This window comes from Oncorhynchus masou, chromosome 13 (genome assembly GCF_036934945.1).
Source record: "Oncorhynchus masou masou isolate Uvic2021 chromosome 13, UVic_Omas_1.1, whole genome shotgun sequence".
NCBI lineage: Eukaryota > Metazoa > Chordata > Actinopteri > Salmoniformes > Salmonidae > Oncorhynchus > Oncorhynchus masou.
Genome location: NC_088224.1, coordinates 67,368,095 through 67,392,860, shown reverse-complemented (window position 1 = coordinate 67,392,860; position 24,766 = coordinate 67,368,095). Strand labels below are relative to the sequence as shown.

The 24,766-nt window shown below is 42.4% G+C and overlaps 3 protein-coding genes and 2 pseudogenes across 3 annotated transcripts; 1 reads left to right on the top strand and 4 right to left on the bottom strand.

The window, feature by feature from the left end:
- Window positions 1-50: 50 nt before the first annotated feature.
- LOC135552889 (claudin-4-like) lies at window positions 51-19,541 on the bottom strand. The gene is made up of 2 exons (XM_064984824.1): window positions 19,374-19,541; window positions 51-1,333 (listed from the first exon to the last, which is right to left on the bottom strand). Exon 2 carries the CDS (start codon window positions 1,305-1,307, stop codon window positions 657-659), a length of 651 nt encoding a protein of 216 aa, XP_064840896.1. The 5' UTR covers window positions 1,308-1,333; window positions 19,374-19,541; the 3' UTR covers window positions 51-656.
- Window positions 2,183-2,920, bottom strand: LOC135551527 (claudin-like protein ZF-A89; annotated as a pseudogene).
- Window positions 4,341-5,838, bottom strand: LOC135552890 (claudin-4-like). Its single transcript, XM_064984825.1, has one exon. It carries the CDS (start codon window positions 5,531-5,533, stop codon window positions 4,898-4,900), a length of 636 nt encoding a protein of 211 aa, XP_064840897.1. The 5' UTR covers window positions 5,534-5,838; the 3' UTR covers window positions 4,341-4,897.
- On the bottom strand, window positions 7,414-13,082 carry LOC135552892 (claudin-14-like). The gene is made up of 2 exons (XM_064984827.1): window positions 12,417-13,082; window positions 7,414-8,727 (listed from the first exon to the last, which is right to left on the bottom strand). The coding sequence occupies exons 1-2, from the start codon at window positions 12,893-12,895 to the stop codon at window positions 7,953-7,955; spliced, it is 1,254 nt and encodes a 417-aa protein (XP_064840899.1). The 5' UTR covers window positions 12,896-13,082; the 3' UTR covers window positions 7,414-7,952.
- Window positions 16,585-23,719, top strand: LOC135553403 (claudin-like protein ZF-A89; annotated as a pseudogene).
- Window positions 23,720-24,766: the final 1,047 nt, after the last annotated feature.

The window sequence follows — 24,766 nt, the reverse complement described above, 5'->3', positions numbered from 1 at the left end:
TTTGATACACTTTTTCAATAAGATAAATAAAAGAGATGCAACAAAAGTAATTTCTAACCAAAATGTTTATTTTTATTAAGTTCAAATCGCAAATCATTCAACGAACATGATTTGTTGCCCGCTAAAGTACTGCCTCTATTCTCTTAGCATGCAGATTCTGATCACAAAATTAACTGTGATAAACATCGTTACAAAAACACATTATAAGTAGTAACCACAGTTGAATAGGATGGGGAAAAATGAAAATATGTGAATTACAATACAGGGATATAAAAACAATCAGGTTCATTCAGTTGACGTAGTTGTACTGTCAATATTAGTAACCTATTGATTTTCAGTGATTATATTTCAATAACAGATAATTCCTCAATAAACATATTTCATGGTGATAGAGTGAACATTTTAATAGCTACAATTACCTAAGTCAGACTTATTTTGTAACAAGAATCAATTAACATGATCTTATTTTTAAAAACTTCCACCAAGCTATCAAATAGTTCCAGGGCAATTCTAAATCTATGAAAGTCAGACAATACAATACAATGTACAAAATAACAATGTTGTCATGGAAAAACTTGCTGTGACATCTCTTCATAGTGCCAACACCTGCCAACACTATTTGCCTGAAGTTAACAGGCAAATAAAGCACTTCCCTCTCACACATAGTTCTTTATGGCGTAGCTGCTGTGAGTGTGAATGGGCATCCTAGCCAGGGTGTACCTACTGCTGGAACCATGCCTACCCTCTCTCCCCCCTGGAGGACAGCTGGTACACAGCACCCCTCCTCCACAGAACAGGAACCCAGAGGTCACCCAGCCCACATAGATGGCCGCCCCCATCTCTTTCTTGAGCACCTCAGGGACCCGCGGGTTATAGAAGTCCCTAATGATTGACTGGGCCGTCCAGGACACAGCCACTATGATGCTTAACCCAGCCAGGGCGAAGGTGACCCCTGCGGCCTGCACCATGCTGGCTTTGAACTTGGGATGGCTCAGGCAGTTGGTACACCTAGCCCCCAGAAGGAAGACGAGGAACGCCAGGCAGCCCAGTACCATGCTGATGACGATGAGGCCCCTGGCCGCCTGGAGGTCAGGGGACAGGTCTAGAAGAGCGTCGTAGATCTTACACTGCATCTGTCCCGTGGTTTCAGACACACAGGTCATCCACAGGCCCTCCCAGAACACCTGCATGACCACCAGGTGGGTGCCGATGAACGCTGTAACCTTCCACATGGGCAGGGCACAGATCAGGATGGTACCTGCCAGGCCCACCATGGACAGGGTGATGCCCAGCTCCTCCACAGCCATGGGGGGGCGCTACAGCGTGTGTAGAACTGGGGATGAAACAAAGAAAAAATACGTTTTAACAATATGCTCAAAATGTCTGTTGGCTCTTTTATCCTAGCAATTTCCACACATTTTTTTCTTCCATTTATACTTTTTTATTTTCCATTTACAAAGACAACAACACAGTGAGATGTTTTTTTACATTGTGTGTCATACTTATCCAGAGCGACTTACAGTAGTGAGTGCATACATTTTCGTACTTGTCCCCCGTGGGAATTGAACCCACAACCCTGGTATTGCAAGTGCAACTGAGCTACAAGGGACAGACAACCAACATCCAAACATGACAATAAACAATAGAAGGGGGAGGACACCCATTGATCCCTGCCACAACAAGCTAGGCATCCTCTGGGACCTGGCAATAAGGGGGTATAGTTCATAAACAAATACACAATTTATATACTAGGCTATGCTCTATGGTTTACACGTTATTCTAGTGTTCCAGAGGCCCTCTGGGTCATTGTCATGGTCTTGGAGGGCAGAAGCCGCTCGTTCCATAGTCAATAAGTCAATGAATTCCCTTAACCAAATGTCCATGCTGAAGCACTGCGGTTTACGCACCTTAAAAGGTATGGCCGTTTTACTGATAGGAAGGCCTATGCAAGAATCCTTTTGGAACCCTTTTTTCTAAGAGTGAAGTGTTTCTCTGGCTAATCAATCAAAAAGTTAAGTGCATATTTTCCTTCATAGTACAGTTTTTTTTGCATACAACATTTTTCCACGGGTACCTTTTCCTTTATATTCCAATGTCCGTCCAGGTACCTTCTTATACCACCAATACCTTTTGAAAACATGGAGAAACAACATTTTCATGCAGACCAGTTTGTCCCATGAACCTTCATATTAAATGTCGGTCTTTGTTGGGGTGGAGGAACTTGCCACAGAACCTGCCGGTTTTCTTTAACTTCCTGACGACTTGGCCAGTATATATTTCACAGAGGGGGCTTTGTCGTCCTCCTTGGGGTGGCAGTTACCACAGAGGAGTCCCCCTCCCAGGGGTAGCAGGATCCCAGCCACCCAGCTCTCTCCGCTGAGCATCCACCAGGAGTCGATTGTAAAAGTCATGGATGATGAGACTGGCTGTCGAGGATACAGGGATGAGACACAGGATCCCACTGATGATGAGCACCACCCCTACCGCCACCGTCGCCCGTGCCTTGGCCACCTCCTCCAACAGAAAGTTGGTGCACTTCCCCCCGACAAACGCCATGAAGAGGCCAGCAATTCCCACCACGATGTCCCCCATGACCAGCGCTCTAGCAACCTGCAGGTCGGAGCTGAGGGACATCATGGAGTCACATACCTTAAACTGCATCTGGACCGTGCTCTGGGCCACACAGCTCATCCAGATGCCCTGTGACATTGTTTTTTCAGATGAAGTCTAGGACCTTCCACATGGGCACGCCGCCGACAATGGTCGTTCCCTACACAGGCGATCAAGGCCAGGGCACTGCCCAGCATCTGAATGCCCATGGAACACATTCTGAATGCAGTGTCTCTCTGTCTCTCTCTACTCATTGACTAACTCTTTGTGTCTCCAAGTTAATATTGGAAGGCAATCAGGTGTTTTGGTGCATTTGAAAACGAGAAAGAAGAGTGTTACTGGCTGGTCCAGCTTTAAGAAACTGAGAGCCAGCCAAATAATACCAGCCTTACAGGATACATTGTTCTGTGTGGATAATAAAGGTGGGAGTTTCATTTTATTCTCCTTTTTGGATATGGTAGATCAGTTTACTAAGCTTTTATTGTTCAAACATCCTATGAGGAATGAGGAAGTAGACATGTGCTTGAAAACTCACCAGCTTGAAAGCTCAGCAAAATGAACTTTCAATGGGATTCATTTGACTTTGTCAGCAATAGATGGCAAATAGTGCTGAAATAAGTTTATAAATAGTCATGGGAGGACAGAAAAGAAAACCGAGGAGGGGAGCACTAAGCCCTATAAAGTACCCTTCTCGCCCTCTGTGTTTATGTGAACTCATCATACCTTCTTAGTTTACACATTCTCAACTAAAAATCAACAGTGATTTGTTTTGCTTTCCTGACACACCTATGCCAAGCTTCACTTTCACTGAGTTAGAGAGGTCACCAGATTCCAGAGCATGCAGTATGCCCTAACCAATTTGCAGACATTCACATTGCATTGGCACACCAATGGACAGAAAAGAGAGAGGTGGGGCTGGGGGCGAGAGATAATCTGATCTGTTTAAACTCATACAACATATTTTTATAATGTGCACTGTTCACTTAAGCAATATGTAATGTATGTAAACAGCGTCTCACTGTCACAAGAAGAAGATGTAACGAGACATGTTTTGGTATACTTGGCACAAGGAATTACGATGTAGTTTAAGGGGTGGTAAGGTGATACTGTTCTTAATGCTTCTTGTTCGAGAAAGTAGTGACAATTGTCTATTCAACAATGAATGGACAATGAAAACAAACCAGGTTCTACCATTTTGTTCAATTTAAATAACAATAAATGAAAATATCCAGTAGGCCTATACATTTTGGCCAATCTCTGCACATCATCTCTACATAACTAGTTCTGAGAGGAAGCCAGTTTAAATAGCAGAGCTTGTTTCACAGACAATAGTTTTTATCTAACCCAGCTTAAGTTGTGTAACTGGTTCATCTGTGCATTCTTGCCCCTCAAAGATTTTGTCAATCGTCACTGCCAGTCTTTAAAGTAAATGTATCAGTGAGTATTTCTAATAATGGGGGAAATCTATTTCAAATCCTTAGAAGAAATCAGTGTTCTCAGGATTGTGTGACAGGGTTAAATACTTTTCTCACTTTCTTACTCAAATCAATGCGATGTAAAGTCCGTATTTTGGTGTCATTCAAACAGAAGACAGTGAGGGAGGATTGTCAGTAGGTCATTTCACCTAAAACTATGCTATTAGACATTTTCAGCTAAGATTTCAGCAGAGAAAAAGGAAATCACAGTAACTTGGAGTCAATTTCTTAAAAAAGACAGTTAACACCAATGTATAAACTTTGTTGGAAATGTTTTATACAAAAAAATAAGGTTTGCAATTGATTAAATTCTTTAGACATAATCAATCAACATATATTGGCTGTTTGCAAAACATACTGTGATCTACTGTACAAAGTTATGACAAGTCAATTATACATATATAATGTACATATAGTCCATGTTCTTACATCAATACTATCATTCTGGCACAGTGTCCTTATACGGTAAAAGAGAAGTTAGGGTTATGGGAATGGCTTCAATTCACTTCAGCCATCACCCCATGACCCATGAGATGATCCCTCTACACTGCGTATAGACTAGTACTACTTCTCTGTAACGTCATTTCTTATAGGCAACAGTTCTGTCTTGTCTTTTTCTTGCAAAGTTCTGAAGAGCTCAGTTAATTTGTTTTCACATATTCACTCTGTTCGGATTTCACATCACTTTCAAAATGGAAAATGGAAAAGAACAAGACTGGATAATACCAGTAACTTGCATGGTATTTTCATTTCACAGAAGATTGCCAAAGATAATCAAATAATTTACAGTCTTTCTTTCAACAGTTTTCAGCTCAAACGTAAGCTCTGCTGGTAGCTGTGGATCTTGCCTGTGAGTACTTCACTGGGTAGTCGTCACGCTCCTCCTTGGGTGGGCAGGAGCTGCAGAGGAGCCCCCCTCCCAGGATCAGGAGCCCTGCGGTGCCCCAGCCGATGTACAGCGAGGCCCCCAGCTCCCTCCTCTGGGCCTCGACCAGCAAGGGGTTGTAGAAATCCCTGATGATGGTGTTGGCGGACCAGCAGACAGGGACGAGGATGAGGACGCCAGCCACGATGAAGATGATCCCGCTGGCAATGGCTACTTTAGCTTTGGAAGCCTCGTCCTCCACAAAGTTGGTGCACTTTCCTCCAGCAATTCCCAAGAGGATGCCGAAGCATGACGCGATGATGGCGATGACGCTCAGAGCTCTGGCAGCCTGCAGGTCCTGGGGTAAGGCCAGGAGGGAGTCATAGATCTTGCACTGCATCTGTCCCGTGCTCTGGGTCACACAGTTCATCCACAAGCCCTCCCAGATGACCTGAGCAGTCACGATGTTGGCTCCAATGAAGGCTGTGACTTTCCACATAGGCAGGGCACACACAATAATGGTCCCCAGGAACCCGATGATAGCCAGGACGAAGCCCAGCATCTGTCTTCCCATCGACACCATTTTGAAGAATTCTTGTTTTTTGTTGTAAAATCAATGAAGCTCAGGCAGAGGTTGTAGAGGAGAGTCAACGCAGGTCCGCTCAGCTTGGTTGTAATCGTTGTTAACTAATGACTAAGTCACGTCCCCTGAAGTTATATGGACCTCTCTGCTCCTGAAAGGGTGGAGTCAACATCCTCCCCCCTTACCTGAAACCAGTTGACATGGTAATTTTCAAGCCGGGCCAGATTCTTTCACCTCACCTGTCGGTATGCGTGAATGACAATGGGTTTCGATGAGATGCGCCTCAAGACCTGTGAAGAAGAGATAGCAATTGGTCCATTCAAAAAATGCCTCTGTAGTGAATGCCGTTTGGGTAGAGAGATAAACCGTAAAGAATGCCACCTAAATTCTCATTAGTCATGGCCGGACGTTCGAAGCTACTGTTGTTCCCTGTTTTCATGATGACTGTTGTTCCCTGTTTTCATGATTTTTTATTGCAATTATTGTTTTCTGTAATCAGGTTGCTAATACCACCAGAATTCTGATTTGTCATAGCCAAAAGTAAGTTAAGGCCTATATTCAGTCTCTGTTTTCTTGGTTTTGATCCTGAACCCATTTCTTTCATGAAATAAACCAATACATGAAATAAACATATTACAGAACATTGCCTTTAAGCCCGGGTACAGATCTAAGAAATCTTGATTTTAAAGAAAGCTGTTGGCAATCTAATTAAACAACCTATTTGAGTTACAGTCTAGACTCTCAAAACTATCCCACTGAGCACGGACGTCAATTCAACATCTATTTCACGTTCATTCAACGAACGTAATTTGAGTGAAATGATGTGGAAACGATGTAGATTCAACCATTGTGTGCCCAGTGGGATGTTTGTATATTTGGAGAGAGGGGATATGAGGGAGCTTTTGAGCAACCATGCAACCATTCATTACCAAAATGAAAGGAGATTCACAGATACACGTAATCATGTAACTGAAAGATATTGATCCCTTAACACCCTTAAGAGTCTATTGACACACCCTATCAAAATCTGTCAGTTTAAGCTAGAGATATATGCATGGGCTGTGTCTCAGTACGCCACATCCTCCTATGTCGGCTTTCCGCATCTGCGGTGGAAAGTGGCCGAGCTACGGCGGTGTTTGTCAAACCATGAGAAAAAAAATGGTCCACTCACGTCAACGTCTGTAGCGTCTGAACAGTTTGGCCTACAAACTACTATAGAAAGATGAGAGTTTTGCTCTACGACCCCAGAAGCCCCACGGGACTTGTCTGATTTCGGAAAAGCTGCTGTGCCAACTTCTGTCTAGCGTCAAAACCGTTTTGGCTACAAACTAAGTGTCACAGAATCGCATCTGAAGGTAACCCATACAAATGAATGGAAGTATAGAGGTAGTTTTGTGTCAACAAAAATAAGGGGTTGAATATGTGTAAATATATATATATATATATATTCCCTGAGCTTTCTTATATCTCCTAGATATAAGACATACACTTCAAAACCTTATTCCTTGTGTATTTTGCCATTTATGAATGTGTTATTCATGGCGCTACTATGCGCTATAGTAGTAAAGGCCTTTTTTTTACGTCTATTTTTTTAATACCTGAAAGGGTCCTGAAACTCAAAATCAAATAGCTAAATGATCTATGGTATGACCATCTTAAACCAACTCCATATGTTAGCTTAGTACCCCCTCCCCCAACGACTTAGATGTTTAGATTCATGATTTAAAGCAGAATTGAATTCAACTTTTAAAACATGAATCGTAAGTTAGAAAATGCATAGGCTTTGATTATTGGTATGATTATTGCTCACAGTTCATGAACATTTGAAATCGCAGTTATTGTTTCCCAACTTTTCCACAAAGACACATTAAGCCTACACATGATTTTATATAATAACGTGTGTGTTTATATTTGTTAAATATAGGCACTACATATTTACAGAAAAAAATGGGTTGTTTTCTGTTTACAGATACATCACAAGTCATAGACCAGCCAGCTATTTACAGGTTGCACAATGGGAGGACACAGGTTGCTGCTAAAATAGAAATTTACGCTACATCCATTCTCATTATCAAACCATTTGTTGTAATGTTTGCATACTAGTATAGTAGTTAAGACCTAAGGATTTACATTGTCAACATTTGAAAGAACAGATTCTTCCTCTTGTGTGAAAGTGCAAACACTCATAAACATAATGAATGTCATTCACACAATCATTTTCATGTCTATAAATTGCATGTTATTCTCATCAGTAACAATATCTACATATCAATGTGGACAAAAGTACATGATATAAGTACATTTTGGTGATGCAATTAAACTCAGAGGCAAAGCTAACCAAAACAATAGCTTGAAAACATCAAGGTCCAGAATACCAGTCAATATTCAGGGAGACGTTCCGGCTTTCCATTTTACTTTGTTACAGATACTGTCCAGGCCCTCCAGGTACAGCGTATCCTATTGGTGCTGCATATGGCTTGCTTGGTGCATACGAACCTGTCCCTGAGTAGGGTCTGCTGGCTGGGGTGTAAACTCTTCCATAGGGCCCTGCCTGGACCATTGGTTGGCCTGGATAGGGGTACATGGGTGCTCCTTGAGGATAGCCTGGGTACCCATACATCTTCTGGGGCGGGCAGGAGGTGCAGAGGATGATCCCTCCGATGAGGAGCAGCGCTGTGGAGCCCCAGCCGATGTAGATGGAGGCTCCTATCTCCCTCCTCTGGGTTTCGACGGTCAGAGGGTTATTAAAGTCTGAGATGGTGAACGCTGCCGACCAGCAGACGGGGATGAGGACCAGAAGAGCACCAATGAGCAGCAGGATGCCTCCAAGGATTGTCACTTTACTCTTGGAGGATTCAGACTTCAGGGTGCTGGTGCACTGGCCCCCGATGAAGGTGACAATCAGGCCGACAAATATGAAGATGATGGAGATGATGACCAGGGCCCTCGCTGCCTGAAGGTCTGTCGCTAGCCTCATCACTGAGTCGTTTATCTTGCACTGCATCTGTCCCGTGCTCTGCATCACGCAATTCATCCACAGTCCGTCCCACACAATCTGTCCTGTTACGATGTTGGCACCGATGTAAGTGGTTACCCTCCACATGGGGATACCCGTGGTCACTGCCACCCCCACGAAGCCGATGAAGCCAAGCACCTGGCCAAACACCTCCTTTCCGATCCTTCCCATGACCAAATGTTGTGTCCGGAGTGGGAGAAAGAGAAGTCTGGCTGCCTAGGTCTGGATCTCTGGAGCTATGTGAGAGGTCTGATTGACGATCAGAAACAACTGGAGCCCGCTGAGGAGGAAGAATGTGCAGGAGGAGTGGTTTCCTGCCACCAGGTGAGTTGTTCCGGACAGACCAGTTTCCTCAGGCTATCACACTGTAGATACTTTGTGACACACAGACAGAGCTGACAAAGTGTTGACAATACTTCACTCAATACTATCATCTTCAAAAAGCTCTCTTTCATATGCGACAGGTTCAAAACAACCTGGACTTCATTGGGATTACACTTCTTCCAACTTGATACCATCTACACTGAAACTAGCACTTCCATGATGGCATTACCCATCTATCAATATGCTAAATCCCTGACCTTCATTGTGACTTTGAAAATGTAAATAAATACACATATGCAGGCCTATTTATTTTATAAAAATTTGGTTTTTCCGTCACTGTATTTATCCACATTTGGATTTTATATTTATATTTCAAAAGATGTAGGGTTAGGACATGTTATGAAAGTGACATTCCACTACCAGTTACTCAATGTGCCATTTGTTTCCACAAGTGACTCACTGTGGTCTGATCATTTAACATTTCATCATCTGCAGGTTACAAGAAACTGTCAACAACTTGCAATTTAGGGAAAAGGGTAATGGTGACACTTCCTAACCACATCAGAACCTATCTTCATCCCAAAAGCCCTCACCTAACCACAAGAGCCACTTTGATTATGTTTAAGATACATTGATAACATTGTGTTGGGGAAATGGTTCTAACATGGTGACCCCAAACCACTAGCCTCGTATGAGTCTACCAAACCACTAGCCTCGTATGAGTCTACCAAACCACTAGCCTCGTATGAGTCTACCAAACCACTAGCCTCGTATGAGTCTACCAAACCACTAGCCTCGTATGAGGCTACCAAACCACTAGCCTCGTATGAGTCTACCAAACCACTAGCCTCGTATGAGGCTACCAAACCACTAGCCTCGTATGAGTCTACCAAACCACTTACCTCGTATGAGTCTACCAAACCACTAGCCTCGTATGAGGCTACCAAACCACTAGCCTCGTATGAGTCTACCAAACCACTAGCCTCGTATGAGGCTACCAAACCACTAGCCTCGTATGAGTCTACCAAACCACTAGCCTCGTATGAGTCTACCAAACCACTAGCCTCGTATGAGTCTACCAAACCACTAGCCTCGTATGAGGCTACCAAACCACTAGCCTCGTATGAGTCTACCAAACCACTAGCCTCGTATGAGTCTACCAAACCACTAGCCTCGTATGAGTCTACCAAACCACTAGCCTCGTATGAGTCTACCAAACCACTAGCCTCGTATGAGGCTACCAAACCACTAGCCTCGTATGAGGCTACCAAACCACTAGCCTCGTATGAGGCTACCAAACCACTAGCCTCGTATGAGTCTACCAAACCACTAGCCTCGTATGAGTCTACCAAACCACTAGCCTCGTATGAGGCTACCAAACCACTAGCCTCGTATGAGGCTACCAAACCACTAGCCTCGTATGAGGCTACCAAACCACGACAGTATTTAGAAATATCTATATCGAGCTTTGACATACCCTAACAAGGAGGGGTAAAGGAGAGGGAGGGTGCGTGTGTGAGATGGATGATATAATTAAGTGGACCCTGGAGGAGACTTAAAGAGTTATTGGTATTTGGTTTAATCTACTTCGTGGACAATCTTACACACTGCCTCAAAATAAATGTCCAGACTATGGAGTAGCCCATCCCACACAAGCCCTTTATCTTACAACAGTCCAACCACTCCACACCCATCACTAATTCTTCAGCTGAAAATTTTACAGCAATGTGCAAGGGATCACTCATTTAAAAGGTGGAATGAAATACATTTGTCAATTTAAAAACTTGTTTTAGTTAGTTCAAAAGCCCCAAAGCAACATTGTTAGGCTAGTCAATGTTCAAAGCAAATATTGATATGTGCTCACACATAGGCCGCTCTTGCCGAATAGGATTTGACATATCTTGCCACATTCTATTTGGAGGAGTGTCCCCGATCCTGGCTTAGTGGACACTGGCTACAGAGAATCCCTCCACCCAGAAGCATGAGTCCCGTGGACCCCCAGACTATGAAAATCCTCCCGATGCTATGGAGACTGTGAACCGCGTGTCCTCGGTGCAGTTGGTGAATTTCCCCCCAACGATAGACAGCAGGATGGCTTTGAGAGCGACCAGATGACCATTAGGGCATGGGCCGCCTGTAGATCCTGAGGTAGTGCCAGCATGGAGTTGTAGACTTTACACTGCATTTGCCCCGTAGTCTGTACCATGCATGCATGTTCATCAACCACAGGCCTTTCCACATTATCTGTGCTGTGACAATGTTGTTGCCAATGAACGTGGTCACTTTCCACATGGGAAGCGCAAATTATAATGTCTCCAAACCATCCGATCACGCCGAGGCTAATGCCCAGAATTTGCAAACAAGCTGAATGCATGGTACAGTAGGCTACTTCTAGATGGTGTTAAAATGACAACCGTGGTTAAGTTTATAAAAGAAGAATGCTTATCTGCACCTATGGGGTCTAGATGAATCACACCTGATAACAATTGTCTGGTGCTGTGCGGATTGGCCTGTTGGTGTGATAGACGAATCAGTAGGTCTAACTGAAACCTAATGTAGGAGGCCTAACAATGACAGTAGGCTACAGATGTTTTTGAGGCTGCATTTACAAAGACAGAGCAATTCTGATATTTTTTCCACTAATTGCTCTTTTGACAAATCTTTTCAGCTCTGTAAAAGATCTGATGTGATTTGTCAAAAGACCAATTAGTGGAAAATATATCAGAATTGTGCTGCCTGTATACAGACAAATTCTTATTTTCCTCATCTCTTATTGTTTTTCTATTTTATGATCAAGTCAACATGAATCTGATCGTTATCAAGCATCTGAATAGTTATTCTACATAGGTCAAGGTTTACACACCAAACAGAGCAGAGCATAGGGGTGTTTGTACTGATACTGGATAAAATGTTTTACCGCAACAGAAAGACAATTCACCTCACTAATAACCCAGTGAAAGCACATTTGAGTGATTCATTGTTGAGCTTTCATAAATAAATGGATAATACAGACGTATTACATTGATATTGTACAGTTTATTTACAATGATGACACACTTGTTTTAATCACAGGAACAATGTTAAGACAGTGCCAAAATGGAGACATAACTTGATATACAGTATTCCTAACCTCATGGATTTAATCTGACATTAAAGGATATTAACAGGGTACTTCAGTAGTAGAGAATATCAGCTGTTAAAAAAAAACTAAAATACTTATATTATAATTATTACATAACTCGTAACATTATTTTAACTCAACAAACCCATTCAAGTTCTTTGTGATTTAAAACTCTCACAGTTTTTGTTATGAGAACTGTCTTTAGTGTCCTCATTTAAATTCAATTTGATTAAGTAGATCTTAACATGGCACTGACATGAACATCTCAGACATATTGCATGGGTCCGGAGGAGGTGGATCTGACCTGAGAGAACTTGGCCGGATAGTGGTGGTCCTGCTTGGGGGGACAGTTCCAGCACAGCAGCCCCCCTCCCATCAGCAGCAGTGCTGCAGCACCCCAGCCTATATACAGAGACGCCCCCAGCTCCCTCCTCTGGGCCTCGATCAGCATGGGGTTGTAGAAATCCCTGATGATGGTGTTGGCTGACCAGGTCACTGGGATGAGGCAGAGGATGCCTGAGATGATGTAGAGGACTCCAGCCACAATACAGGCTCTAGCCTTGGATCCCTCCTCTGCTATGCAGTTGGTGCATTTCCCTCCTGCAATCGACAGGAAGATGCCGAAGATACCTGTCAGGATGGAGATGATGATCATTGCTCTGGCGGCCTGGAGGTCCTGGGGTAGTGCCAGCATGGAGTCGTAGACCTTACACTGCATCTGGCCAGTACTCTGCACAACACAGTTCATCCACATTCCCTCCCAGATGGTTTGGGCCGTGACGATGTTGGCTCCGATGAAGGCTGTGACCTTCCACATAGGCAGGGCACACACAATGATGACCATCAACCAGCCGATCAACGACATGATGATGCCCATGATCTGGATCCCCTGGGAAACCATCTTGACTGAATAGTTCCTCACACACACACTGTCCACTGATTGTTCCTGACCTCACACACGTCAACCGGAGTATCACACACTCCAACCTGAGTACAGACAGGTCCCGAGGAGTCCAGCTATTCCCAAAGAGTTCAGAGATGGTTCACACAAAAGGGACCAGTATTTATAGAGTTGTGTTGTAGGAGGTGGTGTTTGTAATGTGTTAAAAACAGAGATATGATGCAGGTATATGATACTACAAGTCCCTGCTCTGCTCCCATTTGCTGAGAAATGTTTATACACAAACAGACAGAGGCACGGTGACCTCTAGCAGTGCTGACCTAAGAGAGAAGAGCAGCTTCAAGGTCATGTAGCCACTTGACACGGAAACAAAACAGCTATTCCTTTTGACTCACTACTATGGGACTCATATCAAAGAATGACTTGGAAACTGACTATGGAGTTTTAAAAATAGGGATTTGAAAAAATAGTTGGGTTATTAGGAAATGTGTTATTTGGAGGTGTTTAAACTATATATTTTTTTATGACTGCACACTAATATTTGATTGACACTTTATTCAGGACACAATGTTTTCACTAAGACTACCAAAATACAAGATGAAGTGGGGTGTAACAGAATGTGTGGTGCAACAGAATGTGGGGTGTAACAGAATGTGGGGTGTAACAGAATGTGTGGTGTAACAGAATGTGTGGTGTAACAGAATGTGTGGTGTAACAGAATGTGGGGTGTAACAGAATGTGGGCTGTAACAGAATGTGGGCTGTAACAGAATGTGGGCTGTAACAGAATGTGGGCTGTAACAGAATGTGTGGTGTAACAGAATGTGGCTGTAACAGAATGTGGGGTGTAACAGAATGTGTGGTGTAACAGAATGTGGGCTGTAACAGAATGTGGGCTGTAACAGAATGTGGGCTGTAACAGAATTATGATGTTTTATGTTTTTATTCCTGTAGGGGACACCATTGGACAACGAAGGATGCTCAAGAGGTGAGTGTCATCTTGCTCAAGAGGTGAGTGTCATCTTACTTGAAATCCAAGTGTAGACTAAAGTAGAAGTCACATTCCAGTGGCAAAGCCGTTTCTCAACCTCCAGTCTTCTCAAGCCATCAATCAGTTATCCATTTTCTCTTATGTTAAATTTACCTCGGCTACTGTAGCAAACAAAACTTTAGGCCTACATTTCAGCTTGGCTAGCCTGGTATATAAAGTATCTAAAATGGAATTGGGATGTTATTTTAGGGTGAAACTGTCAACTAAACAGTAATCTAATATATCTAGTCTGTGATTTCTCAACAAAAATGTATGTTTGACGGTTGGTGTGAGGTGTTGCTGAAGAGCAAAGAATAACCAGTGCCATGCTGAGGGATATTATGATATTATTATCAAAGGCCGTTGCTCATGTACGGTCAAAGAAAACATGAGACAGTGAATTTGAAGTTGAAAAAATATTTACCATTTTATCACCATTGAAATGTCTATTTTCAGAATCACACATATATTAAAAATATACGTTTAGTCGAAATTATGAATGAAATATGGACTTTCAATGCAATGTTATGGGGCGGCAGGTAGCATAGTGGTTAGAGCGTTGGACTAATAACCGAAAAGTTGCAAGATCAAATCCCTGAGCTGACAAGGTAAAAAGCAGGCCCAAACCATGATGTTTCATTTACATTACATTTACATTTACATTTAAGTCATTTGGCAGACGCTCTTATCCAGAGCGACTTACAAATTGGTGAATTCACCTTATGACATCCAGTGGAACAGCCACTTTACAATAGTGCATCTAAATCATTTAAGGGGGGGTGAGAAGGATTACTTTATCCTATCCTAGGTATTCCTTAAAGAGGTGGGGTTTCAGGTGTCTCCGGAAGGTGGTGATTGACTCCGCTGTCCTGGCGTCGTGAGGGAGTTTGTTCCACCATTGGGGGGCCAGAGCAGCGAACAGTTTTGACTGGGCTGAGCGGGAACTGTACTTCCTCAGTGGTAGGGAGGCGAGCAGGCCAGAGGTGGATGAACGCAGTGCCCTTGTTTGGGTGTAGGGCCTGATCAGAGCCTGGAGGTACTGCGGTGCCGTTCCCCTCACAGCTCCGTAGGCAAGCACCATGGTCTTGTAGCGGATGCGAGCTTCAACTGGAAGCCAGTGGAGAGAGCGGAGGAGCGGGGTGACGTGAGAGAACTTGGGAAGGTTGAACACCAGACGGGCTGCGGCGTTCTGGATGAGTTGTAGGGGTTTAATGGCACAGGCAGGGAGCCCAGCCAACAGCGAGTTGCAGTAATCCAGACCACCATGTTTGACAGTGGGGATGGTGTGTTCATTGTGATGAGCTGTGTTGCTTTTACGCCAAACATAACGTTTTGCATTGTTGCCAAAAAGTTCAAATTTGGTTTCATCTGACCAGAGCACCTTCTTCCACATTTTTGGTGTGTCTCCCAGGTGGCTTGTGGCAAACTTTAAACAACACTTTTTATGGATATCTTTAAGAAATGGCTTTCTTCTTGCCACTCTTCCATAAAGGCCAGATTTGTGCAATATACGACTGATTGTTGTCCTATGGACAGTCTCCCACCTCAGCTGTAGATCTCTGCAGTTCATCCAGAGTGATCATGGGCCTCTTGGCTGCATCTCTGATCAGTCTTCTCCTTGTATGGGCTGAAAGTTTAGAGGGACGGCCAGGTCTTGGTAGATTTGCAGTGGTCTGATACTCCTTCCATTTCAATATTATTGCTTGCACAGTGCTCCGTGGGATGTTTAAAGCTTGGGAAATCTTTTGTATCCAAATCCGGCTTTAAACTTCTTCACAACAGTATCTCGGACCTGCCTGGTGTGTTCCTTGTTCTTCATGATGCTCTCTGCGCTTTTAACGGACCTCTGAGACTATCACAGTGCAGGTGCATTTATACGGAGACTTGATTACACACAGGTGGATTGTATTTATCATCATTAGTCATTTAGGTCAACATTGGATCATTCAGAGGTCCTCACTGAACTTCTGGAGAGAGTTTGCTGCACTGAAAGTAAAAGGGCTGAATAATTTTGCACGCCCAATTTTTCAGTTTTTGATTTGTTAAAAAAGTTTGAAATATACAATAAATGTCGTTCCACTTCATGATTGTGTCCCACTTGTTGTTGATTCTTCACAAAAAAATATCTTTATGTTTGAAGTCTGAAATGTGGCAAAAGGTCGCAAAGTTTAAGGGGGCCGAATACTTTCCCAAGGCACTGTATATATAGAGACATCCCTTTCATTTGATAAATGAAAGGGCTCTGTTCATATTAAGAGGAAAGGGGTTGGGAAGTATCTCATTCGAATGTTCTAATTGTCAGATTATAATACTTTTACCTGTCTAGCATTGATATTTGAGGTTTATTTAAAATATTTGAAAAAATCCTTATTCACAGATATTCTCTAACATGACCAGATGTTTTTCTATTAGTTCCATTCCACATAATGTAGTGTGAAGATAAGCATGAAACTTGCAAAAGAGAGGAGAAAATACTGAAACCCTGACACTGAGTTTATACTTTAAGTGTGTTGGCACACACGGTTCCTCTTTAGCTTGGCTAAAACTATTTGAACACTGGTGAGTCACAATGAGGCTGTTCCACCTATTCCATTTAATAGAGAAGACAAAAAACAGCCAGCATGACGGCACATGCCCTGGGGAGGAAAAGTCATGTCAAAGCTGTGTTTGAGCATGTGTGTGTGTGTGCCAAGCCTCTCCCAAGTCAGGTGTATAAAAGCACCTGCTCCCAAATTGGCTTAAACATGGACACTTGGATATCTTTCAAGCAAGACATACCAAGCAACTTATTTCTAAGAAAATACTCATTTTTGGCTGATTTCCTTCATCGACTCCTCTAGGACTTAAAGAAGAAGAAAATATGGTATCTGCTGTGTTTCAGATGCTGGGCGCAGCACGGGGCATCATTGGCTGGATCGGGGTCATCAATGTCTGTGTCCTGCCTCAATGGAAGGTCACAGCCTTCATCAGCGAGAACATCATGACACAAAACTTATTGGAGGGAATGTGGAAGGTCTGTGTGGTCCAGAGTAGAGGTCAGATACAGTGTAAGGAGTCTACGACTCCATGCTGGATCCACCCCAGCTCCTCCATGCCGCTCATGCTCCCATCATCATCTCTATCATGATGGACCTGGTGGGCATTCTGCTCGCCGTGATCGGGGGCAAGTGCCTGGAGGATTAGAGGACCAAATCCGGAATTGGCGTTGGCAAGGGTCTAGTCTTCATCATCGCTGTCGTCCTGTGCCTCATCCCCGTTTGCTGGTCGGCCAACACCATCATCAGGGACCCCTTGCAGACAAGGTCTCAGAAGATGGAGCTGGGGGCGACGCTCTACATTGGTTGGGGGGCCGCGCCCCTCATGATCATGGGAGGCAGCTTCCTCTGGGGGATGGGTGGTAGGGTTAGGGCAGGGTTGGTAGGGTTAGGGGAGGGGGGATTGGGGGAGGGGTGGTAGAGTTAGGGTAGAGTTGGTAGGTTTAGGGGAGGGGTGGGAGGGAGGGTTGGGGAGGGGTGGGAGGATTGCGGGAGGGGTGGTAGGGTTAGGGGAGGGTTGGTAGGGTTAGGGGAGGGTTGGTAGGGTTGGTAGCTTGGTTCAACTGCTAAATGACAAAATTGAATCCAATCGAGAATCTGTGGAAAGAACTGAAAACTGCTGTTCACAAATGCTCTCCATCCAACCTCACTGAGCTCGAGCTGTTTTGCAAGGAGGAATGGGAAAAAATTTCAGTCTCTCGATGTGCAAAACTGATAGAGACATACCCCAAGCGACTTACAGCTGTAATCGCAGCAAAAGGTGGCGCTACAAAGTATTAACTTAAGGGGGCTGAATAATTTTGCACGCCCAATTTTTCAGTTTTTGATTTGTTAAAAAAGTTTGAAATATCCAATAAATGTCGTTCCACTTCATGATTGTGTCCCACTTGTTGTTGATTCTTCACAAAAAAATACACTTTTATATCTTTATGTTTGAAGCCTGAAATGTGGCAAAAGGTCACAAAGTTCAAGGGGGCCGAATACTTTCGCAAGGCACTGTAGTTTTCGATGAGAGAGTTTTAACAAAATGTTATTCCACTTCGGCTACCTACATTACCTGACATTCACTCTTCACCTTTGACCCCATGGCTGACCTTTGCAGCTCTGGGACTCCCAGCAGATAATGTTGACTTGAAACAATGCCAGAATATACACATGCTTTTATAACTCTAATGGCAGAGTTTAACCAGAATATCCACTTATTTAATTATTTCAAATACCAGTATGTCATCCTACAGATCCCCTTGAATACATAGGCCTACTGTAACTTATTATTTTCCTGCTTGAGTTTACAGTCCCTTGCATAGAATATGTTACAAGACTGCAACAAGAGTTCATATGTAAGGTGCTCTTTGGTTTCCCAGGCTTGTGAAATTGCCAAAATAATGTAGACATGTTGCCTTTCTATGAGATAATCCCTTACAAAAACAGTACAAATATTTAAACTAAAGTTACATTTCATCAGGGGATAGTGCTGCAGGAGCGCAAGGAAGCAACGCTCCCTCACCTTTTTCAATTTGAGAATACATGGAGCTGGTAAAAATATTATTTCTGAAGCTGAATCAATTATTGCAAGATCACATAATGATTAATTAGTATTTTACATAACAGAACCAAATATAATTGCATAGCATAGTAGGCCTATAACGTTACTGTTAGACCTACACCAAAAACACCTCCTCATTTGTAACGAGATTTTAAGATGGTTAGCTGAAGCTGAATAGTTGCATTTTTTTTCTCATACGGCCAAAACTCAACAGAGCACACCATTTGCTATAATTTGCTCAAGAAAAGAGAATTTCAAGAAGATCTAAATGCATATTCTCATGAAACTGATTGAGATCAAATGATTGGCATGCAGATGCAGTTTGGACATTTCAGCAGTAAAACGTGAAGAATTATCATTTACTATTGACAGTGATGGCCTATTTTGAAATCAGGTATGCCTAACTTGATGTTCGAGGGTATTCAAAATATAACATTTTCTTGAGACAATATGTGCGTCGACATAGGCAGACGTTGCATTTGGAGGATGCATTTTACATATATTCTGTAATAATATTTAATAGGCTACATCTGTCAGTACAAACTTTGATTAAGAAATTATGACGTACTTAAAAAAAAATATTTGCACTACACCACACCATTTCATTAAAACATTACAATTGGACATACATGTGAAATCTGATAAAGACCACCGTTTTGAGTGAGTTTTGTCCTGTTACTCTACTCTACTCAGAGAGAAAAAGTAAACTCCCCTCCAGAGATATCTGTTAAAGTATCAATCAACCAACCAATCAACCAAATCTTTCTTTATGTCACCTGAGCAGTTGATAGATGCACATCAGACACGTCATTCAGTTCATCCACCATTTTGTAGAGGCAAGAGCAAAAAGGAATACTTGAAAGCTGACCTTGCAAGGAGATGTCAGTCCTTAGGGGTTGGAGGGCTGTAGCCTGTTGTTCTTCCGTTCGCCTGGAGGACGTGTCTGCTTTGATGGACAAGGGGTCTGGCTGGTTAGTTCTGTGGACGGGTCTGTCTTCGACTAGCCACAAACACAACCGAAGGTGATCGCAGTTGTCAGACTGTAGAGAGAAAAGGAAGGGGGGGGGGCGATACAGATTGTTTCCATATATGAAAGAGGCCACTGTTAGAGAGCTTAAATTACCTCTAGGAACAATGCCCCTATTTTACCCTGGCATGGAGAAACTCAAGAAGATTGAGTTCCACACTCTGGTACTACGCATTGAGGAGGAGAGATTGTTTTGGAGCGTATCACCTTATAACTGAGATTATACTCAGATCGGCCTCAGAAGGTCCACTGTTTTAGGATCAGGAGTCCTACACCAGATCACGTAGTAAACATGTAATCAAACACTCAAACACCCGCAGTGCTGCTACCCAGGAATGCCGTAAACAACATAGACACCTAGAAAGGAATGCCGTAAACAACATAGACACCTAGAGAGGAATGCCGTAAACAACAGACACCTAGAGAGGAATGCCGTAAACAACATAGACACCTAGAAAGGAATGCTGTAAACAACATAGACACCTAGAAAGGAATGCTGTAAACAACATAGACACCTAGAAAGGAATGCCGTAAACAACATAGATACCTAGAGAGGAATGCTGAAAACAACATAGACACCTAGAATGGAATGCCGTAAACAACATAGACACCTAGAATGGAATGCCGTAAACAACATAGACACCTAGAATGGAATGCCGTAAACAACATAGACACCTAGAATGGAATGCCGTAAACAACATAGATACCTAGAAAGGAATGCTGAAAACAACATAGACACCTAGAATGGAATGCCGTAAACAACATAGACACCTAGAAAGGAATGCCGTAAACAACATAGATACCTAGAAAGGAATGCTGAAAACAACATAGACACCTAGAATGGAATGCCGTAAACAACATAGACACCTAGAAAGGAATGCCGTAAACAACATAGATACCTAGAAAGGAATGCTGAAAACAACATAGACACCTAGAATGGAATGCCGTAAACAACATAGACACCTAGAAAGGAATGCCGTAAACAACATAGATACCTAGAAAGGAATGCTGAAAACAACATAGACACCTAGAAAGGAATGCCGTAAACAACATAGACACCTAGAATGGAATGCCATAAACAACATAGACACCTAGAATGGAATGCCGTAAACAACATAGACACCTAGAAAGGAATGCCGTAAACAACATAGACACCTAGAATGGAATGCCGTAAACAACATAGACACCTAGACTGGAATGCCGTAAACAACATAGACACCTAGAAAGGAATGCCGTAAACAACATAGACACCTAGAATGGAATGCCGTAAACAACATAGACACCTACAAAGCAGAACCTTCTCACAACATAGCTGTTTTTCTTATTTTGGTAACACTTTTCATTACTTCTTCTCGTCCAGTGTTCTCTTATACAGCTGTAGTAACACTGTAATTACTCTAGTAACGTGGTAACATGTTGTTAGATTGTTTCTAGTTTTTAGGTCAAACAGCATACATCTGGTTCTATGGTGTAATGTTGATCACGTTGTGGAACTCCTAATAAAGAGGCAGTTGAAACTGAATGATAGTATTTCCAGATATTGGTATTGTTGTTCTGGGTGTAAGAAATAAAAGGCTTGTTGAGATACATGCAGTTTCAATAAAAGGCACACACTACTCCCAGGATCACATGACGTTGGTCACAAAGAGACAAAAACACCTGCCACTGTCTAAACCAGGGCTGTTCAAGGTCGGCCCTGGAGGGCTGAAACACTTCTGGTTTGTATCCTCTCCTTCAATTAAGGGACTCATTTAGACATGGGACACCAGGTGAGTGAAATTAACTAGCAGAAACAAAAAACAGAACTATTTAGGCCCTGCAGAAGTGGAATTGAACAGCCCTGGTCTAAACTGTACCTTTAGTGCTTTTCACACCACAGAAAGTATAAACACAGCCTATGTGTAGTGCTAATTGAATTATAACTTCTGGGGTTGAATAGTCATAGCATTTTTATATAATACTAGGTGGTATAACCCAACCACACATTTGATCGTTCTTGGAAGTGTGAATTAGATTCTGTAGAGGTAGTGGTATTTTCAGACATTGTTATTGTTGCGGGTGTGAACTATTTATTTATTGAATTTTATTGAACCTTTATTTAACTAGGCAAGTCAGTTAAGAACACATTCTTATTTACAATGACGGCCTAACGAAAGTCTAGAAGGCATGTTGCACTCCCGTGATGCTATTACGGGAGAATTTGTATTTGGTTTCAGTATAATGGTTGATGAAAATAAGGATGTGTGGTTTTCTCCTACGAATACGGATATCCGTGTGTGTATCTGTGTGAGTGGTTGGGCAGGAGTCAGTTGAAGGTTGTTGAGTGTGATCTGTGATGTAATTATTCTGTGCCTCGGGATCATGATGAAGGGGATAGAGTCACAGTTTCAGTGGGTTATCCAAGCACGCAACAAAGATCTCACGTTAACTAGCAACCATTAGAAGCACAGGAAATTCAATGACTCATGTGGTTCTGGATTGACAGAGCATCACATGCATCATGACATGTAAACTAAATCAAAGGGGTCATCAGGTGTAATAAGAGTTGTTATAATACGTTATTTATTGTCATGAGAATCTTTATAATTCTCAGAAGATTTAGGTGACTATCCTCCAGACACAGTCGACTCACAAGTTCCTTTAAATCTACATGTTGAATGTATCACACTGTAATTTCATGTTTTCTAATGAAGGGATGAATTTAGAGGCAGGTATCACTTTTTTCTATTATTTTGTCCGATCGTATTTTCTCAGGGGATAATGCTGAGTAATGTGCCATAGTGTGTTGTGGCATCAGAGACACCAAGAGTTACAGACTGGATTGTGTAATAGTGAGTGACAAAAAGTCACAGGGAGAGAAAGCAATTCTGCCTCCAGGGATTTTCTGTTATTCATTTGCTGGAACCTGGCATTAACTCTGAATGTACTACAGTACAGGAATGTCAGAGGAAAACATTTCTCCAAAAGTTATCTCTCTGTCTACTTTTGGTTACTAAAAGTTTTTCATCTATATTTTGTTTAATTATTTCAGATACTGGAAGAAAAAGAGTCACCAAAAAAGGTTTAAAATTAAAGAATTTAGAGAAGGTAGAGAATCTATCAACAAGGTACTCTCTCTCTCTCTCTCTCTCTCTCTCCCCTACACTCTTAGAAAAAAAGGTGCTATCTAGGACCTGAAATGTTTCTACGGCTGTCCACATAGGAAAACCCTTTGAAGAACCCTTTTTGGTTCTAGGTAGAACCCTTCTGGGTTCCATGTAAAACCCTTTCCACAGAGGGTTCTACATGGAAGCCAAAATAGTTCTACCTGTTACCAAAACGAGTTGTACCTACCTCATGCCATGTATATATACATGGCAGGAGGTAGTGACAAGCTAGCCAGGCACCTGTAACCCTGGAAACTGGTCTAACCTGCTCCCGTTCCAACGGCAGGTCAACAACCGGGGAGTGTTTGTGCTTGTTCCCTTTCCAGAGAGAACTCTTACCAAATACCTGCTTCAAACCTGATGACTCCCTAAATTATACCAATAGTAAACATTTAATTTCCACAGATATTAATGTGTTTGTCAGTCACATCTAAATGGTGAGAAAATGTCTTGCATCATAGAGTACAGTCGTTCAGAGTCAGCAGTTACCCTTCACCACCACATGGTGTCTCCTTGAGTTGCAGTCTGTTAGAATTAAATTTAGGATGATGTACCAAACTACCAATCAGCTCCCCTGTTGTGATTCAAACCTTATCCTGTAGGTATTCTGTCTGTGGGTAGCCTTCTCTAGGTGTTCCTGGACACGTGTGTTTGTATTGTGATATGAGTCTAGGATTATAGCCAGTCTCCCCAGAGTTATCATAGACTGCTGCTACCAACTGTAAGGCAAATTAGTCTTTTGCAGAAACTGAACTATGCATTTCTGATTCATTTTGAGTCACAAAGCTGCTCATACATATTTTGGTTGGGAATATTATAGTAACTACAGTAATGGGAGCCAACATATACAATATAATTATGTGGAACTTAATAATCGTGGCTTCTGTTTTCATGATGAGGCTTGTGTTATCGATGATGCTTGTCCTCACACATCTCTGAAGTAACTTCATTTTATTTCTAGATAAAAAAATTGACATCTTCTGTAAACAGAGATCATTTTTGTCTTTTTACTCCTCAGTTCCCCTTCGTATTAGGAAGTAACCACCAAGATCGTTGAATGTTTAGTTGACACTTTAAGTATTTTTGTAGTTTGCATTTAACACCACATTTAATGAGCTTTATACAACTTGCTGTAGGCAAAACAGCAATAGGGTCAACCTGAGATCAGGTGTAAACCAGATCCTCGTTGGACCATTTCTCCAGACAGACAGACAGACAGACAGACAGACAGACAGACAGACAGACAGACAGACAGACATGGCTCCCTCTGGCTGCACAACCATTATACACACCCATAAACAACTCTGGCTGCAATATCCCTGTTCTGATCTGATAAGGACATTCTGTATCTCAAAAAAAGAAGATATTTCATAAGGTATTTGGTCATTCAGGGACTTTCAGTGATGATTCAGTGATAATACGTTTTTGGCCTTCCAACAACCTGTAGTAGAGATCCGCCAAGTGAGACGGCATGTGTTGTTAGGTGTTGTTTAACTATCTGGTGGGAGGTATGAGACAGCAGTGACCCCTGTTTTGACCTATGACTCCAGTGATGACCCCTGTTAGTGAGACAAGTGCCTATAATGGACTATAAACCACATAGAGCTGGCCAGCCAACCCTAACAACTCTACCAGGACAGGACAGTTGTTTGTCTGATAGCCACCCTTCATCATTTTATTTACGTCCAGATAACATCCATTACAACTTTTTTCCTGTTCAGTTCACATGTTTTTTTCATGGTATAAGACTTAGAGAACTTAGTTGAACAAAATAGGCAGAGTAAGACACATGTTCAGTGCTAGGCCTGTTCTGAGCAGAGCGGTTTCTCCCAAGAGGTATATTGTATCTGTCTAACTGACTGAACAAAGCCTGTCATTGTGTGTCTTGACCTCATATGCAGAGACAGTGATTCAGTTACTGGAACTACCCGATTTAGCTGTGAAGCGAAAATATCAATGTTACCCTAAAATATTTGGTGTTATTTGAATGTAAACTGACTCCACTTTACAATCTTCTTAGCAGTATAAAGAATGGTAGAATATGTTTATCCCACTCTCCTTCTCTTTCCCCCTTTCTCCCTAACTGAC